The sequence below is a fragment of the Penicillium coprophilum genome, assembly GCF_028826855.1.
Source record: "Penicillium coprophilum strain IBT 35676 chromosome Unknown utg000004l_segment0_segment0, whole genome shotgun sequence".
In the NCBI taxonomy this organism is placed as follows: domain Eukaryota; kingdom Fungi; phylum Ascomycota; class Eurotiomycetes; order Eurotiales; family Aspergillaceae; genus Penicillium; species Penicillium coprophilum.
Window position 1 is genome coordinate 2,563,953 of NW_026622723.1, and position 18,598 is coordinate 2,582,550.

General features: G+C 49.4%; 8 protein-coding genes across 8 annotated transcripts; 2 read left to right on the plus strand and 6 right to left on the minus strand.

The window, feature by feature from the left end:
• Positions 1 to 749: 749 nt before the first annotated feature.
• N7500_005397 (DUF3292 domain-containing protein) lies at positions 750 to 2,935 on the minus strand (the record flags this gene model as incomplete). Its single annotated transcript, XM_056676542.1, has 5 exons — positions 750 to 1,536; positions 1,585 to 1,812; positions 1,873 to 2,384; positions 2,408 to 2,653; positions 2,723 to 2,935. The coding sequence occupies 5 exons, from the start codon at positions 2,933 to 2,935 to the stop codon at positions 750 to 752; spliced, it is 1,986 nt and encodes a 661-aa protein (XP_056531542.1).
• Positions 2,936 to 3,591: 656 nt separating this feature from the next.
• Positions 3,592 to 5,471, plus strand: N7500_005398 (crossover junction endonuclease MUS81; the record flags this gene model as incomplete). Its single annotated transcript, XM_056676543.1, has 3 exons — positions 3,592 to 3,683; positions 3,735 to 3,904; positions 3,964 to 5,471. 3 exons carry the CDS (start codon positions 3,592 to 3,594, stop codon positions 5,469 to 5,471), a joined length of 1,770 nt encoding a protein of 589 aa, XP_056531543.1.
• A 117-nt stretch (positions 5,472 to 5,588) lies between these two features.
• N7500_005399 (putative copper resistance-associated P-type ATPase) lies at positions 5,589 to 9,402 on the minus strand (the record flags this gene model as incomplete). The annotated part of the gene is made up of 2 exons (XM_056676544.1): positions 5,589 to 8,806; positions 8,859 to 9,402. The coding sequence occupies 2 exons, from the start codon at positions 9,400 to 9,402 to the stop codon at positions 5,589 to 5,591; spliced, it is 3,762 nt and encodes a 1,253-aa protein (XP_056531544.1).
• Positions 9,403 to 10,386: 984 nt separating this feature from the next.
• Positions 10,387 to 12,633, plus strand: N7500_005400 (transcription factor TFIIIB subunit BRF1; the record flags this gene model as incomplete). The annotated part of the gene is made up of 1 exon (XM_056676545.1): positions 10,387 to 12,633. One exon carries the CDS (start codon positions 10,387 to 10,389, stop codon positions 12,631 to 12,633), a length of 2,247 nt encoding a protein of 748 aa, XP_056531545.1.
• A 715-nt stretch (positions 12,634 to 13,348) lies between these two features.
• Positions 13,349 to 13,919, minus strand: N7500_005401 (uncharacterized protein; the record flags this gene model as incomplete). Its single annotated transcript, XM_056676546.1, has 2 exons — positions 13,349 to 13,707; positions 13,772 to 13,919. Coding segments are annotated over 2 exons (507 nt in total), but the record flags the coding sequence as incomplete, so codon positions are not given.
• An 89-nt stretch (positions 13,920 to 14,008) lies between these two features.
• On the minus strand, positions 14,009 to 14,251 carry N7500_005402 (uncharacterized protein; the record flags this gene model as incomplete). Its single annotated transcript, XM_056676547.1, has 1 exon — positions 14,009 to 14,251. One exon carries the CDS (start codon positions 14,249 to 14,251, stop codon positions 14,009 to 14,011), a length of 243 nt encoding a protein of 80 aa, XP_056531547.1.
• A 749-nt stretch (positions 14,252 to 15,000) lies between these two features.
• Positions 15,001 to 16,101, minus strand: N7500_005403 (uncharacterized protein; the record flags this gene model as incomplete). The annotated part of the gene is made up of 1 exon (XM_056676548.1): positions 15,001 to 16,101. The coding sequence occupies one exon, from the start codon at positions 16,099 to 16,101 to the stop codon at positions 15,001 to 15,003; it is 1,101 nt and encodes a 366-aa protein (XP_056531548.1).
• A 1,074-nt stretch (positions 16,102 to 17,175) lies between these two features.
• Positions 17,176 to 18,480, minus strand: glfB (uncharacterized protein; the record flags this gene model as incomplete). The annotated part of the gene is made up of 3 exons (XM_056676549.1): positions 17,176 to 18,176; positions 18,232 to 18,299; positions 18,353 to 18,480. The coding sequence occupies 3 exons, from the start codon at positions 18,478 to 18,480 to the stop codon at positions 17,176 to 17,178; spliced, it is 1,197 nt and encodes a 398-aa protein (XP_056531549.1).
• Between the last annotated feature and the right edge of the window lie 118 nt (positions 18,481 to 18,598).

Genomic DNA, 18,598 nt, shown 5'->3' on the forward strand with positions numbered 1-18,598 from the left:
AGTTTTACAGACAGACAGGGAAGAAAGCAAGAAGAGACTTAATTTGTGAAAGCGACCTTTCCATGTGTATCCTGGGGGTAAGACATCGCATAATTCTCACGGTATCTACCACGGACTTTTAAGAGATTGCGAGCTCCTCTAGCCGGTCTTCATGTAGCGGGCAACTTCGCCAAGAGAATGCTTGAGCCGTGAGAGGGTTGAGGAATCCCGGTTGTGTGTTCGACGTCTGCCTAAATAAAGTCGAACTAGGCAGTCTCGATCCGGCTCACTGTCGATGATCTTTTGTTTGATCTCTTGTGGGCAAAAAGTATGAATAAGGTGTTGGGTTAATTCTCCAAACGGTGGAATGCGTTGTGCTTCGATCATATGGCATGCTGTATATAGCCTTGTGGGAATATTTCTAGATTTCCAGCCCACCACGACCGATGGTATGCAGTCTGATCAATTGAAATACTTTGGATAACTTGGTCTGAAATTTTGGAGTAGAGTGAATGGCAGATTTGAGATCAATCAGGTTACGCTTTACTGATCTGATGCCCTTCCGGAGGCAAAGTCAGAAGGTACTACGATTGTCCGATTGCCGAGTCAGAATAAGTTGCATTATTTAATCGGCTCATACACGCTCAGACGCTATTGATATCTTTATACATTGCTCAATGAAACATAGCAGACGGTATGACACCGACCAAAATCTCGGGGATATCATTTCCAAACCTGGGATTCACTTAGCACGCATTCGGGACTTCGAATCAACAGCTCGCCCAAACCTGTCCATCAATGGCAATAAGCCGATTGAACAATTGATTCCGTGTCCCCATGGCAGTAAGTTGATGTTTCTGCCCTGGCTTCTTGCCAGTGATGAGCAAACCATCGACCACCTCCTTACTACCAAGGGCCCAACCAACAACCAATTTCCCCTTCCATCCCATTCCTCCTAACTTTCGCATCTCTTGGATATCAGTCACCGGCATAGTGAACAGGACCGATCCAACCTTCCGATGCTCCACCTGTTCGTCTCCTTGCTGTGGTGTATCAGTCGTGAAGTACAGCAAGGCAGGCTGTTTGCTTGAGTCAATAATCACAGTGCCACGCTTGCCTTTGCATCGAGCGTCAAACGCTACGGGTCCACCTGGTGTTATCTTCTTGCCTCTATCACGCAGGACGCCGACACGATTCTTGGCTTGGTGTGAACCAACCGCTGCTCGCAAGCGATCGATCCCTCTTTTGCTCTCGACACCACTGGCCGTAGTACCTCGAAAGAAGCCCAGGATGCTAGAACCCAATGTCCTTTTATGGCTTTTCTCTGGCAAAGCTTGGACCTCCTGGACATGGTCGTCAGGCTTGACCAGTGCAGCTTGTTTAATTTCCTCGTCAGTAGCGCCAAGGGGGATTTCCTCGTGATGTAAGGAAGCTGGCCGCGAGGGCACTTTGTCTTGTGTGGTTGGAGGGGGTGGAAGTGGTGATGCATTGGCCTCGCCGATTCGGAGAAGGGTAACAGTCAGCTGAGCATTTGTTGGAATACCTTTCAAAACGGAACTATGGATCATCAGTATTATGTGTAAGTCAATGGCTCAAGAGGCATACTTCTGCAACTGTATGAGCTTCTGCCAGTTCGGGAAGCGGCTATTCAATTGTGCAATCCCTCGTCTGATGGCAGGGTCTCCAAAGAAGACGATCCCGATCAAAAATGTACTGAGCTTCATAAAGACGTAGCAAGATGTCAGTGTTGAGGCTAGAAATGCTGGGCCTAGCACAGCCGCCAGGCGCAGACGAGGACTCATTTGAGGAAAAGGGGATGTGGGGGATAGAGCACTAGATAAAATAAAATTAACCACGATTCATGCTCAAGAGAGCCACAATCTCTTCACTTACTTGGCCAGCTTCTCATAGGTATCTGTGATGTCGCCTACCACCTGCATTGAAAGGTTCGCGGCATCCATCACGCTCTGCTTCATAGGCTGTCTTGTTTTGTCATGGGAGTCTGCCGGCACCCTTCCATGGGCAGCGGTTTGCGCATCGGCAGTATCGGCAACAATTTCCATCGCGTCTGGAACATCCTTATCGAGTGGTGCATCCTCAGGGACTCCTTGATCATGCTTTCCAACTGCGCTTCCGACAGCCACGCTGGCAACTCCTGCAACAAGATTACTAGCCTCTTGCTCGGCTGCCTCGCCCTTGAATTTTTCAGGGGCTCCAGTGATACTGTCGTCAGATCCAAGAATCCCCGCCATTGGCTTTTGTACACCACCCGTATCCTTGTTGACAAGAGCGATTGGAGCGGGAGGGAAGATAAGTGATCGACATGGTGGGTAAACCACCAGGGCAATTAGGGTGACCAGCGTAGCTGGCATGAGCAGATCGAGAAGCCATGATAAGAAGTAAGCCTGAATCAAGTCAGTAAAGGTACAAATATATTTCCAATTTCTCTGGAATGAAGACATGCCGTGCAGAATATCGCGGTCCGTCGCGGCTCCTTCCAAGACCGCAATCGAGCAATATGTTTGATACAATTGGTGAAGCCCACAATAACAGTTACATAGAAACGTTCAAGTGTGGCCCTGAGTTTGTCCGGGGAAAATTCATCGTCGTCTTTGCGTGTGAGATCCAGTCTCTGCACGGGAGCATCGGGAACGGCTTGAACTCGATAGACTTGCTGAAGAGGGAAATGGCACGGTTAGTCTCAACCTTTCGCACATTTTCATGTAGGCTGCTCAGTACATACCTTGTCAAATCGTCTAATGAGCATCCACAAATCCTCATTTGAGAGTCCAGCCACTAAGGGTTCCTCGATAGCATCTGGAGGTTCATCCCACCCGATATTAGTGATTTCTGCTGTATCGCCAGCTTTTTGTGAGAGGCCTTTCTCATCTTGCTCCACCTGAGCCAGCACATGGCTGTCAGTTGGTCCAGCGCCGTCGATCGAGGCGGATAACATTGCCTATGATCGTTATAAAATTGCCGTGGCTAATTTGAGAAGAATGTTTGTTTATTTTTGGCCGCATTGGCTTGGTAGGGAAGGTTACCCATGGGTGCTGGAACCTGTCTTATACACGTCGGTTGCGATTGGATTGTCGACGTCATCTTTCCTCGGATCAGGGTAATGGTGGCAATCAACACTATTGAACAGGTCCTGACCAAAGTTGGATCAATTGAAGTAACACCTCACATAGAAGCAACTGCGATAATAGAAATTTGACTGGTAAAAAAATACCACGGGAATATAGACCCGACCATTGTTTGAGTCAACTACACGGCTGCACGAGTTCCAGTGGACGGAATTTATCAAATCCTAATTAATTTCCAACCGCCGTATGAAGAATAAAAAAGATAAATCCATGTAGATGATATGCCGAGCCCATTGTAGATCTGCGAATCAAGTAGAAGATAGATTAAGAGCAGTCCTAACATTGATGACAGCCCTCGGTCCATCCCGCCCGATCTGCCCGCAACCACCTTCTTATCTCTCTTATCGGCACGTGCCAGTCGCGTTCCCAAAAAGGCAACATCACTTCGCGTCAACCGGCCAGAACTCGTCTGGATGATAATTCGCTCTTCTGTTCTGCCACTTAGTCACTGGACACTCGGCTCATCATGAGCGAGGTGTGTGCAAACCCTCTACTCTTGGGGTGGATAAAAGAATGGCTGGATCAAGCTCGAGAACGAAACAGCAAAGGCGTGACAGTGTATGTACCTCTTGGCGCCCTTCGGAAAAGACTATATCTGACAATTTGCAGATACAAGAAGGCCTATGAATCAATGAAAGCCTGTCCGTTAGAATTCCAACACCCATCTCAAGCACAGCAATTGAATGGACTGGGTCCTAAATTGTGTGACCGCTTGACTGATAAATTAAAGGCTCACTGCCAAGAAAATGGCCTTCCAATGCCAGAACCGCCTGACAAAGGTTTGTGGTGTTAGCTACCCCTTGGTTCAAGAAACCCGACACTCAAGTATGTCAACTAGGTGGAAAGAGAACCTCCGAAGGCGGCGTCGATCAACCAGTGAAGAAGCCTCGGAAAGCCAAGCCGTATGTACCAACACTACGATCAGGTCCATATGCACTGATGTTGGGCTTGGGAACCCAAGATGAGAATGCATCCCAGGGGATGACGAAGGCTCACCTGATCGAGGTGGCCCAGCCATACTGCGACAGTTCGTTCACGGCACCCCCCGACCCGACCAAGTTCTACACCGCGTGGAATTCAATGAAAACACTCATCCAGAAAGACCTAGTCTATGAACACGGGCGTCCACTACGAAAGTATCTTCTTTCCGAAGAAGGATGGGAGGTCGTCAAACGTCTCCAAAAGACGTTACCTGGCGCTGCTCAAACCACCACGTCCGGCTCCCAGGCTACTACAACAACTGAGTCTCAGCAAGAAGCATTGACAACAGACCTTGACTCCCTCCAACAAGATGACGGTCCGTCGGCAGACGCCCAAGAAAATTTATCCGAACACGACATCGCCAACATCGAGCCCATCTTCTTCCCACCTAAGAGCTTCACTATCCAGCTCGTAATAGACACCCGAGAGGTCCGCACCTCCACCGACCGGGACTATATCTCCGGCGAACTGATGAAGCAAGGGATCACCCCGCAAGTACGCGCCTTGGAAGTCGGCGACGCGATGTGGGTAGCCAAGTGCCATGACCCAAACTTCCTCACAAGACACGGCGAAGAAGGTGACGAAGTGATGCTGGACTGGATCGTTGAGCGAAAGCGTCTAGACGATCTGATTGGATCTATTAAAGACGGCCGTTTCCACGAGCAAAAATTCCGACTCCGTCGCTCTGGCATCAAGAATGTCATCTACTTGATCGAAGAGTTTGCAGTCACACATCCTGACTCGACTAGCGGGAGTGCAACGCAATACCAGGAGATGGTTGCGTCAGCCATCGCCTCGACACAGGTGGTTAATCAATACTTTATCAAAAAGACAAAACATTTGGATGAGTCAATCCGGTACCTGGCACGCATGACTCTGCTTCTACGGAAGATGTACGGGGTCGAAGATGCGACCTCTATCGGAGACGCCGGTAACAATATCAACCGTAGCACAGTTCCTCCATCTCCAGTATCCAAAATTGGGCTCATCCCCGGTCGCCGTCTCGCCACTGACTCCTACCTCACCATCCTCGATAATCTCCGCTCTCAAGACCCGACCATCACGTACGGAGTTTCATTCGTGACGTTCTCCGCACTCACCTCCAAGTCCGATGTTCTTACCCTTCGTGACGTTTTTCTAAAAATGCTCATGTGTACCCGTGGCGTGACGGGCGAAAAAGCCCTTGAGATCCAACAGATCTGGCCAACGCCGAGGCATTTGGTGGATGCTTACATGGCTCTAGAGCCTAAGGAGCGAGAGATGATGATAGCGAATCGGATGTCAGAAGTCGTAGGGCGGAAGAAGATTGCTAAAGATCTTAGCAAGCGGATTGCGGAAGTTTGGGGCGAGGTGCATCTGGATTAGAGATGTCTCCTATTGAGGTTACTTTGGAAACAGACTTCCAAGAGTACTGGATTCATTCATGTATTAGATATTAGATAAAATAATAACGCTAGATGTAATAAACGAATGCCAAAATATCTACTCCTTCTTTCTCACAATCTTCATTATACTTTCTTTGTCAACTCTCAAAGCCAAGCTGCTCAGCACAACAGAAATACTACTCAATGCCATGGCCAGAGCAGCCCACACTGGACTCAGTCGCCAGTGCTCACTGGCCATGATCATGTGGCCATCAATATTCTTCTCATGATGGCCACTAACAATAGGATAAAGGACACCGGCAGCAACCGGAACCAGACAGAGATTGTAGATGACCGCCCAGCCGAAGTTCATACGGACGCGATTGAATACGCGGCGACTGAGCAAGACCAGCTGCAAAATTGTGCTGAGATCTGAGTTGAGGAGGATAAAACTGGCAGAGTTGATAGCGACGTCGGAACCAGATGCCATGGCGATGCTCACGTCTGCTGCTGCCAAAGCAGGCGAGTCGTTCACTCCATCGCCGACGAAGGCTACAATAGTGGTCTTGCCATCGGCCGGTGTTTTATCTGGCGAACGATCTTGAATCTGACGAACAAAGCTGGCTTTCTCCGCTGGCAGGACGTTGGCCATTACCTTGGAGCGCGGAATGCCTATCATATCTGCGACAGCGTGTGCGGTGGTTTGGTTGTCGCCAGTGCACATGAAGACATCGACGTGACGCTTCTGAAGCTGAGAGATTATCTCGACAGCTTCCGGGCGAATCGTGTCTGATGTGGCGAAGATAATGGCAGGTATGAAGTTGGATGGTTTGGTGGACTGAGTGTGTACTTGACGGAGTGAGAGAACTGCAGTCGACTTGCCTGCTGACTGGTATTTCGCCAACAAATTGGAAATGAAGTATGTGTCTGTTTCGGGGGATAGGAGACTCTTGAGAAGCCGTTCATTGCCGATTGCAGCTTCATACTGCTCCTCGTGCTCGGAGCCAGACACAGTAAAAATTCCTTTCATGCCTTGCCCTGAAATCTCATGAACATCTGACGACTTGACAGAGCAAGATTGTTGTGCTTTGCAGAATTCAGTGATTGCCTGGGCAATCGGATGATTGCTGCTCTCTTCCATTTTCCGAGCCAGGGCCCATGCGACTTTCGCAACTTCTAGGTCACTGGTCAAGACTTCATGATCGGAAACTTTGAGACTTCCGCCCTCAGTTAATGTGCCTGTCTTGTCAAAGACGATTGCATTCAAGCGACTGGCTTCTTGGAAGGCTTCACCACCACCTTTGACTAAAATACCATGTTTCGCCGCTAGGCCGCCCCCAACGAAAAGCGCCGTGGGGGCTGCAAGGGCCAGGCCGCAGGGACAAGCGACCACAAACACTGAGATGGCAAATTCCAAGGCCCAGAATGTCCAGCCGCCGTGTGCGACATCGAGATAATCTGCGGGGAGCACACCTGAATGACCAAGCGCCAACCAGATAATGAAAGTCGAGATGGCGATCAAAGTGATAATAGGGACGAAATGTGAAGTGAGAAGATCAGCAACTCTTTCGAGAGGTGCACGCTTGCTTTGTCCCTCACGAACCACGGCGATGATTCGGTCAAGCATAGATGAACCGCCGAGCTCAGTGATGCGGATTCTTACTGGCTGGCCGACGTTGACTGAGCCGGTATAGACTATGTCATACACCGTTTTCTTGACCGGTCGGGATTCCCCTGTCAAAGAGCTTTCATCGAATTGGTATAACGCGCTGTCGACGATAACTCCATCTGCAGGAGGCGAGGCTCCATGAGGAATACTCACGACATCACCAATCTCCAGAAGGTCAACACTCGTACGCTTCACTCCACCCTCGGACGCTTCATCAGACAACAGTGCCTCTGAAGGTCGAAGTTTTCCCAAAGACGTGACAGCATCGCCAGTTCTGGCTTTGCTGTAGGCCTCTAGGAATCGACCAGCAAGAATGAACAGAGTCAAGAAAACGACCGAGTCGAAATAAGTCGTGCTATGAGCGCTAGACTTGGTACCCACAGATGCGTCGACGATAAGTACCGCCAGAGATGAGATGTAGGCCACCGATGTGCCTGCAGAGATCAAAAGGTTCATACTGCCAAAACGGTAAAATCTCCGGAGGATCGGCACCCGACTTCCAGGCCGCCATAGCGCATAGACTTCCTTCAGAGCCCGGACATGGAACACATCAGTGCCGTAGAACATGACCGGAGTTGTCATTATGAACAGCGCCCATTCGATGCGGGTCACACTGCCAGCCCACATAGGTTGCTCGAGATACATTCGAACGGAGTTTTCAGAGGAGACAAGAGACATGAATACAATGCCTATAAGGAAAGTCGGGATGGCAGTGATGAAGACGAAAAGCAATCGTGCCAACAGACGACTCCTTTCATGATGCTGGATCGCACGAGACCGATCTTCAATGCTGGGCGGGTGATAGACAGTCGCGCGGAAATTGTCATTTGCCGAGTTGATCGCTGAGATTATTGTGCGAAGGGTGAGCAGAGGTGGCTGTGGAGTGTACGTGATTTTGAGAATGGGAGTCTTCTCGGAGAGTGCTTCTTCGATGGTGACCCCGGGAACAGATTTCACTGCCCCCAAAACAGTTTGTGGGCAATGGTGACAGAACATTCCATCCACTTGTATAGAGATCGTTCTAATCTGAGCGGCGCTAAGCTTTTCGGTGCCAACTTTCATTGGGAAGACACTATTGACGGTTGCATCGTATCCAAGGTCTTCAATCTTCTCTATAATTTTACCAAGATTGTCTCGACCTTCAAATTCCACCCTCCCGCTATGGGAAAGAAGATTCACAGACACATCGTGAATAAAAGGAAGTTCTTCAAGTCCTCGAGTCACTCCTCCGACACAAGAGCCACAGGTCATGCCGGTAATTGCAATCTCGCTGACATAGTTTGCTGCCCGCTCTGCAGATGCCGGTGGTCTCGGTAGCTGGTTCACCTCGTCGAGAGATGCTTCGAATCCAGCGTCATTGATTTGCTCAACAATCTCCAAGGAATTACCGCGGGGTCCAATATAAATTACGGTTGCGCTGTTGGTGAGAAGATTAACGGTGATTTCCTTCACAAACTCAAGCTGTTGGACTTGTGCGGTGATGCTGTTGGCGCATGATGCGCAGCTCATTCCTCCAATGCTGATCTGTGCGGTGAACTCGTCGGCTGATTCATCGGATGGACTGGGAGGTTCTGCTATGTCCGTTGGTAGTTTTGGAGCAGACACATCAGGTTGAACTTCTGTTTCTGAAGTATTGAATGAACGAAGGCTCTCCTGCCCAGCATTCTCTGATGTTGTTTCAAGATTCGTAACAGTGATGTCTTTTTTTGGGGTGCTTGCTCAATGGCCGGAAGGGTGCCTGTGAGGACTTCTCGTCCAAAAGTCCCAACTCCGTTCGAGAAGAAGAATGACGAGAAAGGGCCTCTAGTTCTTCCTTCTTGCATGCATCGCAGTTGGCAATATGTCTCCTATGACTGTTGGACTGGATTCGCTCTTTAATGTTGGATGAGATACTAGAAACAGAGGCTCGCGGCGAGGAAAACAGCGTGGAGCCGCGGTAGTTCCAGGAAGAGGTATCGAGTTCCGCAATGGGCTTTCCTCGTTGGTCAAATGTTGTAACATAGTGTACTTCGAATGCGGCATGAATCAACGCGTTGACGAGGTCGGCCGGCCGAACAGTGGTACTATGGCTTGCACGTACTTCATGCGTCAAGATTGTGACTTCGATATTTCCAACTGAAGGTGTCTCCGAGAGCACTTCGGTGATATATGCAACACATGATGCGCAGTGCACATTCGTTACAAAAAAGAGACTGGTCTGGGTATTCAAGTCCCGGTGGCCTGCCTCCAGGTCGGAAGACTGGTGCTTGGATCCTGAAGACATGATCGACGGAGATCTATGCAGCTCAGAGATGCGGTATAGTGTGGGATACCTCGGTCTTTGTAGCCCTTCCACAGAGTTGATATTGAAAGGATCTTGTTCGACTCAGGTTGGATACAGGCAATCGGTGGGATTATGTGTTCATGGAGCAGTCTTGTATCAAGGGAAGAGCGACCAGCGGCGTTTTATGATATAAAGCAAAAGCCGGGAACGGGATCTAATTCGCAATCCAATATTTTATTTCACTCATGAAGAAAAGAAAGGAAAATCCTAGAAGTGGATGGATTGGTTGAAACATGGCTGAGATGCGATATTTGTGCGTGATGACTCCAAACCACGCACAAATACCGCATTCCAGACATCTCGATCACCCCTGCGGCGCCTGTAGTATTCCACTAGTGTCGAGGCTGGCAATCAAGAATGAGACCAGATTCCCGTATTCAAAATTGTAATATCAACCACTCCACGTGTGAGTATCAAGTCCGATAATGCTGTGGTCGTTGATCATGGATCATCCTAGAACCTCAGGCACGGTGGCGGGCGACAAATATCAGATGGTACTAACCCGGATTGGGCTAGCGTGCCATTGACCATCCAGTATCACGTGACTCACCAATGGAATCCAGTCGATTCACAAAGCAATCAACAATAGACAAAGGGATTTGATTGAGCAAATTGTTCACCTGGCTTTGACTCAGATTTCAGTTATTGGCATACAAGTAAATTCAAACCTCTATGCCGTATGTTCGAATGCAGCTCTGGAGCTCTGCAGATTCCATGTTACATAAGCAGGTCGAATACTTTTTCCTCTCCATTCCACTTTCATCCTTATCGCGACTCTCGTGACAATTGATAAACCTTTCGCTACAAAAAAAAAAACCGCGACGCTCATTCGAGGAATTCTGAAGATTTAAGGACTAGGCCTCAATCGAGTGCCCCTGTCTACACTCATTCTCTAATATCTTCTTACTTTCCGCTTCAACCAAAATGTCGGCACCCAGATCCGGCGCGCGTCCAATCCCTCCCCGCGGGCCCCGGCCTCCTGTGGGACGACTGGCCAGTCTTAAACCTCCCAACTCGACACCTATAAATCGTCCAACGGCTATTGGACGTCCTCAGCCACCCCGCCCGACAACACACCCTAAAACATCTAATTGTCCAAACCCAGGGTGTCCTGCTCCGCATATTGTGGATGATGGAGGCGTGAAGGTCTGTACTGGTTGTGGTACAGTCATCAGCGAGAACAACATTGTTTCTGAGGTCACATTCGGTGAATCCTCGTCTGGTGCAGCTGTTGTGCAGGGATCTTTCGTCGGAGAAGATCAGACCCATGTACGCAGCTATGGTCCGGGTTTCCAGCGTGGGGGCGCCATGGAGAGCCGGGAAATGACCGAACAAAATGGAAACCGATATATGCTTCAACTTTCTCGAGCTTTGACTATCCCGGAAAGTGCAACCAAGGCTGCTGGTCAGGTCTTCAAGCTTGCTGTGGGACTCAACTTCATTCAAGGTCGTCGCACCAAGACGGTAGCTGCGGTCTGCCTGTACATTGCATGCCGTCGCCAGAATGGCAATACCGTCATGCTGATTGATTTTGCCGATGTGTTGATGATCAACGTCTTTAAACTTGGTCGTACATATAAGGCGCTTCTCGATGAACTCCGCCTAGGTGGCAACGTCTTTCTCATGAACCCCATCGACCCCGAAAGTTTGATTTATCGTTTCGCCAAACAGCTGGAATTCGGACCGTCTCTTATGGCGGTGGCTGGTGAGGCAGTCAGAATCGTTCAACGAATGAACCGCGACTGGATGACTACCGGTCGACGCCCAGCTGGTCTCTGTGGTGCCGCACTGATTCTCGCCGCGCGCATGAATAACTTCCGCCGAACCGTGCGTGAGGTCGTCTATATTGTCAAAGTAACCGAAACAACTATCAGCCAGCGTTTGAACGAATTCGGCTCCACTGAGAGTGGTGAATTGACCGTTGATCAATTTCGATCAGTCCAATTAGAGAACACACACGATCCCCCATCCTTCACTCGCGGGCGAGAAGGTCGGAAAAGCCGCTTCAAGAAGCTGCCAGACACTGCGGCCGAACTCGAAGATGACGACTCTCCAGCCGAAAGTGAAGCGGAATCAGTGCAGCCGCATCGTGTAGATGCCGACGGCTTCGCTATTCCCAAACTTCCGATTGATCCTGCTTTGACTGCGAATAGTCACCCTCGACGTGCATCAGTAATTGCTAAGGCAGTGAACGAAGTTGTTGAGGATATCAAAAACGAACCGATCCACTCCAAGGGCAAGGGCAAGCGACAGCCCACGCCAGAACCTTCTGCCGAGCAGGTCGCATCTGAAGCGGCGCTAGAAGATGAAATGCGGTCTATGCTTGCTCAAGGCTCAACCATGATAGAGAGTGTTGGCTGCGACCAACCGCCGCGGACCACTGTTTCCGACAACACTGAAATCGACGCTGCTGAGTTTGAAGATGACCCCGAAGTCGCCAATTGTCTGCTCATGCCTGCCGAAGTCGAAATCAAGGAGTCAATCTGGGTGACGGAAAACAAGGAGTATCTCCGCACCCAACAAGCCAAAGCACTCAAGCGGGCCATGGAAGAGGCAAACGGTGGAGGCGCACCTCGTAAACCACGCAAGCGTCGCCGTGGCCGTCTTGGAGATGTTACCTACCTGGAGGGCGAAGGCGAAGATGGCCGCAGCTCTCGTGCCTCGACCCCGGCTGAGGCAACACGTCGCATGCTCGAGCGCCGAGGTTACAGTAAAAAGATCAACTACTCTCTCCTGGACACCTTGTACGGCGGCGAAGGGGGAGATGCAAAGTCACAAAGCATGAGCCGAAGCCAAAGTCGCAGCCAAAGCGTCGTCTCACGGCGCAGCGCCAGCATCGAGCCAGAAGCAGCAGCACGATCCCGGCGTGCAACTCCATCAGATGCCAAATTCGATGCCAAATTCGATCCCAAGTTCGATGCCAAGTTCGTCCGTCCTACTTCTACAACACCCCTACCTACCCCACCGTCTACTGCTCCAAACGCGTCTCAGGACGCAAAGCCCGCCATGGCTCAGGATGGCTTCGTGAATAAGGTCGAGGCACAACCTGAGGAGGAGGAGGATGATGAGGACGAAGACGATTATGATGACGACGAGAAGGATGATGGCGTCGACGACGCATTTGCAGGCAACTACGAAAGTGACTATGATTATGGCGATGACGATGACTGAGGAAATCCAACTCAAGAGTACTGTTGAGCATTTGTCATGTCCTTTCGGCGGATTTGGAGTTATCGGGATGCGATCATCATCCACTTGCTTTCTTTGATCTTCTGTTTTCACGGCCTTCAAGATGATACCATGTTTTTCACCCACACGAGCATTGGGGTTTTCGAATTGAATTATCATATTAATTTTCGTTGCAATTGCACTTTGCTCGGTTGCATCGATGTACGCTAAGCAAAGCATTTGCTAAACCTGGGTAGTGGCAAACCCCTAGATCACCATGATGGTGGTCATTAGACCAACCTTCCATCCTCCACCTACTTACTATTCGCCTATTCCCTGAGAAAGTCCCAGGCTATGTACTTATAAGACTGAAGGAAACAAATATGCTGAAAAGAAAAAGAGAAGAACAGAAAAAAAAGAAGACTACCCGACTATTCTCCCAAAGTTGCACGACATAAAACAGTCCTACTTCATGACTGAGACCATAGAAGGCAAGTTCTTATGAGAAATCATAGCATCAATCGAACCTCCTTTTCAGTCATTAGGAAATCATTGAAGGCAAGACTTCACGAGTTAAAGCAATCGTTTCAGCCACAAGGAAATGATACATCACACCCAAGTTCCACAGTGATATAGTTGGCATAGCTGACGATACTCCTCCGATGGGATGTAGATCACCCGGCCAGATCTCCAACGACCTATCCAATGATCACAGATATCAAGTATCTTCGTGTGTTTCACCCCAGCCATGAAGAACTTGAGCCAAGCGGATCACCTCAACATGAACAAACTTTAGTTCATTTCCTTTCCCACAGTCAACCCTCCATCGGAGACCGTACCGATCGAGAAAAACTACCTTCCATCGTTCAGCAGTCTCCGGGTCGATCTCTTCTTTGGCAACGATAGCCTGGATATCGGCCTGGGTGTCTTCTTCGTAGGCTGTATTATTGATTCCACCTATCGCCGAGGAAGGATCTTGAATCCATGAATTTAGGACAGATTCACGATGAGCATAGCTTATGTTTTTCGCCTTGCTCTTCTTTCGTACGAGATTTTCGACTGCGTCTTCAGGACCTGCTATTCTTCATATAATGGAGGGATTTTCTCGCTTGATCGAGTTTTCCTGCCTTAGGCTGCTGACCTTTTCTTTGAGGGTTGCTTGTGCTCGGGCAAGCGATTGACGTAGGCTGCTGATCTCCACGTTGATAGCTCTCGGTCTTTGGGTAAGGCAGGGATCCTCTCGCTTGATCGAATTTTCTTGGGTTAGACTGCTGACCTCCTCCCGAAGACTATTGACCTCTTTTTTGAGGTCTGTCACTCTTTTGATAAAGGTGGGATCCTTTCATTTGATCGACTTTTCTTGTCCTAGTATGCTGAGCTATTTTTTAAGCCAATCGATTTCAGAAACGGAGTGACATAGGCTGTCCTCTTCATCAAGAATTTCCACTTGTCGAACAAGGGAGTGGTCTTCTCGGTTGATCGGCTTTTCTTGCCTGAAGCCACTGACCTCTTTTTCCAGGTTTTCAAGTCTTCTGAGAATGTCGAGCTCAATCCATTTGTCCATTCGGTGTCCGTCCTTGTGGTCCTCGACATCGACCCAAGTAAATGGGTCTTTCTCCATAGTAGTTGGTTATGTGGATCTCGCTTTCGGTGTTCCTGAATAAGATTGCGAATGAGATAGGACAGTCTGTTGATTTCATAGAGAAAAGTAGCCCAGAAGCTTGAAAGAAGGAGTTACTGCATACTGACACTATTTCTTGCGAAACCTAGGATACTGGACCTTTCTAGTGAAAAACCTCCGTTCATAAGAGAGATACGAAACATATGCCATGGATATACTCTGTCTTCAACCTGCTTTGTGTCAAAATATCCAAAATTCAAAAATAGATACCAACCTCAAAATGTGCCTCGCGGGTCAGACAAAACTCCATGTAGATCATACCGCGTGCTCAATCAAGCGATATTATCCCCAAAAATGTTTTAAATCTTTTTTATTTGACGAAATAAATAGTCGTAGATAGATAACGTTCGTCAAAAGCATGCAATACTTGAAGAACCCCCAGATTACGACGCCGGCCATTTCCCGTAAGAATTGGGGAAAGCAAAACACCGAACCCCATCAAACCCTCCACTGGGCGAGAACCGAATTGGGCCAAGCTGGTCAGTCAGGCGCGTGAGTCTCATAACTAAATAAGCAATAGTGAAAAAAAATATAAAGAAAATATGATGGAACAGCCGGAGAAAAAGTCGGAGAAAAGTCCGAGATCGATCGAGAGAATTGGCTGGACGTCGATTCATGGCGGGTCGGATCGATCGATGTTGTCGGGTCGGACGGAGTCGAAGGGAGTCGGAATTCGTTTTGGGAAGAATTTACGAGTCGATCTCCATTCCCATTTCCGCGCCTCCGCTCAGTTCGCCGAGGCTCGAAGTTTGAGGGTGGTTGGACATGGCTTGTTGGAGAAGTGGCACGCCCGTGTCCATGGAGTTGAAGGGGATGGGCTGTGCATTTGGTCGGTCGTTAGCTCCGAGGGGAGCAGCGCCCTCGAATATAATGGGAGAGCTACGAAGGTTTTGGAGACATGCTTCCCAGGAGGAAGCAACGAGCTGGCCTTGGGTGAGGTCTTCGGTGAAGAGATAAAAGGCAGGCGAGTGTCCAGAAGTTGGAGTGGCAGTCACAAGATAGGCATTCAGAGCGCGGCTTTTGAGAAGCATTTGAGAATCGTGCAGGTGGGCTGAGTATTGATTGTTGATATACTTGGTCCAGCCACGAACAGCAGGAGCCATGTCTCCGTCGGTGTTGACACGTTGCCAACCAATTCCTAGAAGACGGGTGGCATCATCTACAAGAGGCTCTGCGGGCGGAGCAGGCCCCGCATTGAGAGTGCGATGCTGATCGTTGGAGCTAGAATGGTCCAGACGTTGGCGGATTGAGGACAACGCAATATCGTCCAGACCTGGTGCAGATTTATCAAGACGCTGAGACTTGCGGCTTACATCGGTAGCATCAGAAAGCAGCGCGTTTGACCGCGAGGAAACAGGCGCAGCAGCAGCCTGTTGCGCCTCGGCTTCTTGTTCGTACCATGTGCCGGTCTGGCTTTCGGCCGAGATTGCAAGACCAGTCTGTGAGTTTAGAAGAACCATGCCTTCCCCATAGATAGGCTGGACTTTGGGTGCTGGCACCGGAGGTGCGCTGGGAGCAACGGCCTCTTCAAAAGTGGACTCATCGCGCGATCTTTTGCGGGAGGGCTTGGGAACCGCGGGGGCAGACGAGAAACTGGAGCTCGAGGGAATAGGCTGCGCAGAGATGTTTTTGGAAAACACAGTGTTTGGAGTTTCCGGATAGCCGTTGAAGCTTCCTGGGGAGTCGCGTAAAGAGGACTGAGAGGAGAACTGAGCGAAGGCGTGTTCCTGGGGAGGAGAGAGAACCGTGGCCGGACCGTCCGAGAGGCGATTGAGCATCATTGGATACATTGTTGCCTCGATATAGCCTTAGATTTCAGACAAGGGGAACTGTTCTGTTAAATTAGGTGAGCAAGACACAAGAAGCTTCAACCACCTGGAGAGAGACGGAAGTAAGACCGAGAGGTAAAAGGTGGAAGGTGTCTCAAAAAAGGAGGGAAAAGATATAGAACAGGGGAGAAAGGTGGGATTGAAAGAGAAGAGAGAGAATTGGGAAAGGAAAAAAAGGAAATTGGGGGGAAAGAACAAAAGTAGAGCGAAGTAGGAAGGGTAAGAGTGTGAGACAGGAAAGAACGATCTGAAGAGTGGATGAATCGATGCGCGAAATGCGGAGTTACAAAGTCGAACGGTAATATACAAGCAAAAGGCAGCTATCCGATCGCCGGTGACGGTATCAATACATGCGCTATTAACGGGCACCATTGGCTCATGCAGCCAAGACGCCTCGGGTGGAGTCAAGCTGGATCCATCCAGCCTAGGGACCATTGGCCTATAGGGCAGGGCTGGTGGCCCGTGATGATTACATCACGTGATGGTCACATATCACGTGTAGGTATGTACATAGCAAATCACGTGCATGAGATGAAGTCATATAAATTCAAGTCTATTGGGTTACTATAAGGACACGAATGTGGAAAAAAAAAAAAAAAAAAAAAAAGAGAAAAACATAACAGACCACAAGATCAGATCCAAGGCAAACCGACACCAGAGCTCGTGCAAGTCTAACATCAATCAATGTTCGTAGAAAAACAAGATAGTACACCGCCAGCAACAACACTTTCATGTCACTGTATACATCACAGAAATCAGGCTCAAAAAAGATTGGTAATAAAACAGCCAGAAGCAACCCGACTCCGTTACCCATTGCACCGCAACGGGCCTATGAAGACAATATTGATAGCATAAGCAGCAGTCTCTGTGTTACCGAGACGGAAATCAACAGATACCGCTACATGCCTGGACTTATCCACTCGCGCTGTCATTCCAGCTGACTTCATCCAAGAAAGGGTATTGTGGCTTCAAAAGTGGGTGGAAATTTGAACGTTCCAATTTATAGCTGAAAATCCAAGGGTCTGGTAAGTGCATTTAAGCATTACCAGCAGTGGCACCACCAAGGTAGCCCTTGACACGGTCAACGGAGTGATTGGCATAGCTGGGAGCCATAGTGCCAATGAAGAGGAAGAACATAAGAGCGGCAGCACCGAAGACGACAAACTTGCGCTGCGCAGGGCGGTTGTTACCATACTCAGCCCAAGCACGGCCAGCGGAAGAAGTGTACTCGCGCATCTTGTCACCGCCAAGCTTGTACCAGACAAGACCCATCAGAGCAATGGAGTAACCGAAGAATTGGAGCCCAGTGACCGGAGTCTGCCACAAGAACATGGAGGCAGCGACCAACAGAATATCCTTGAGGACACCACACAGGGTCATGACCAAGGAAGAGGTCTTTCCAATCAAGAAAACGACCGAGACGTTAAGCAGGAAAGCCACAACAGCATTGAGAACCAGAACCCAAATACCAACCGAGTAGACATGGTCCATGGTGACGTGGGGGAATTCCAAGAACAGAGCAACGGCACCGTTCATGACAGCACAGATGGGGGCGAAGTAGTACAGAGAAACCATGGGGTCCATCTTGAAGTCGGCGGAGCTGAGCAGACCCTGCACCATGACCAGACGGGTGGCCTCGAAGACGATACCACCAATCTGGAACAAGAAACCGACCATGTTGAACTTAATCTCACCGAAGGAGGCAATGACAACACCAACCACAATGATGGAGACATTGGCCAAAACCTTCATGTTGGCCGGGGCCATACCCATACCCCAGGTTGCGAGGAGGACAGCCACGGGGGTGGTGGCCTTGAGCATTTGGATAAAGGCAACACTGAGGTAGAGGTAGGTCATGTTGCCACAAATCAAGCTCAGACTAAACATTATACCAATAGGGACAATGGCGCGGAGGTAGACTCGGCCGGTCATCTTAACCTTCTTGCGGCCGTCGAGGACATTGGTGGTGCGAGCGAGGATTTGGGTCATAATGGTAGCGAAGGTCAAGTGCCATGTTGTGAGGATGATGGGGAAACCTAGTTATATTGTTAGTACCATTTCCCTTCACGATGCATGTTCAACCTGGCTTACGGAAGTTGGCATAGTCGAGGAGGTACTTGTTGAATAGGATAACAGAGGAACTCAGAGTGATCCATGAACTGTCAAGATGTAAGCAATTCTGTCCGACCTCTTTTCTTTTGATTTTACTCACGTCACATAAACCACGGGGTGGAATGTAATGCCGGCCTGCTCTCCCTTCTCCGCTGCGGGGTTGACAGTAGGCAGAGTCTGCTCCCGAGGAGTCTCACCAGAGGCGCGGACCTTCTCGCCGTCGCTCATTGTGAAGGTTTTAGATTGATCGGATAAAAAGCGCTTAAATTCAAAAGGTCGTGGCCGGGAGAGGCTTCCTTGACTAAATGCGGAGGAAGCCACGGAGAAAAGTGGACAAGATAATGGA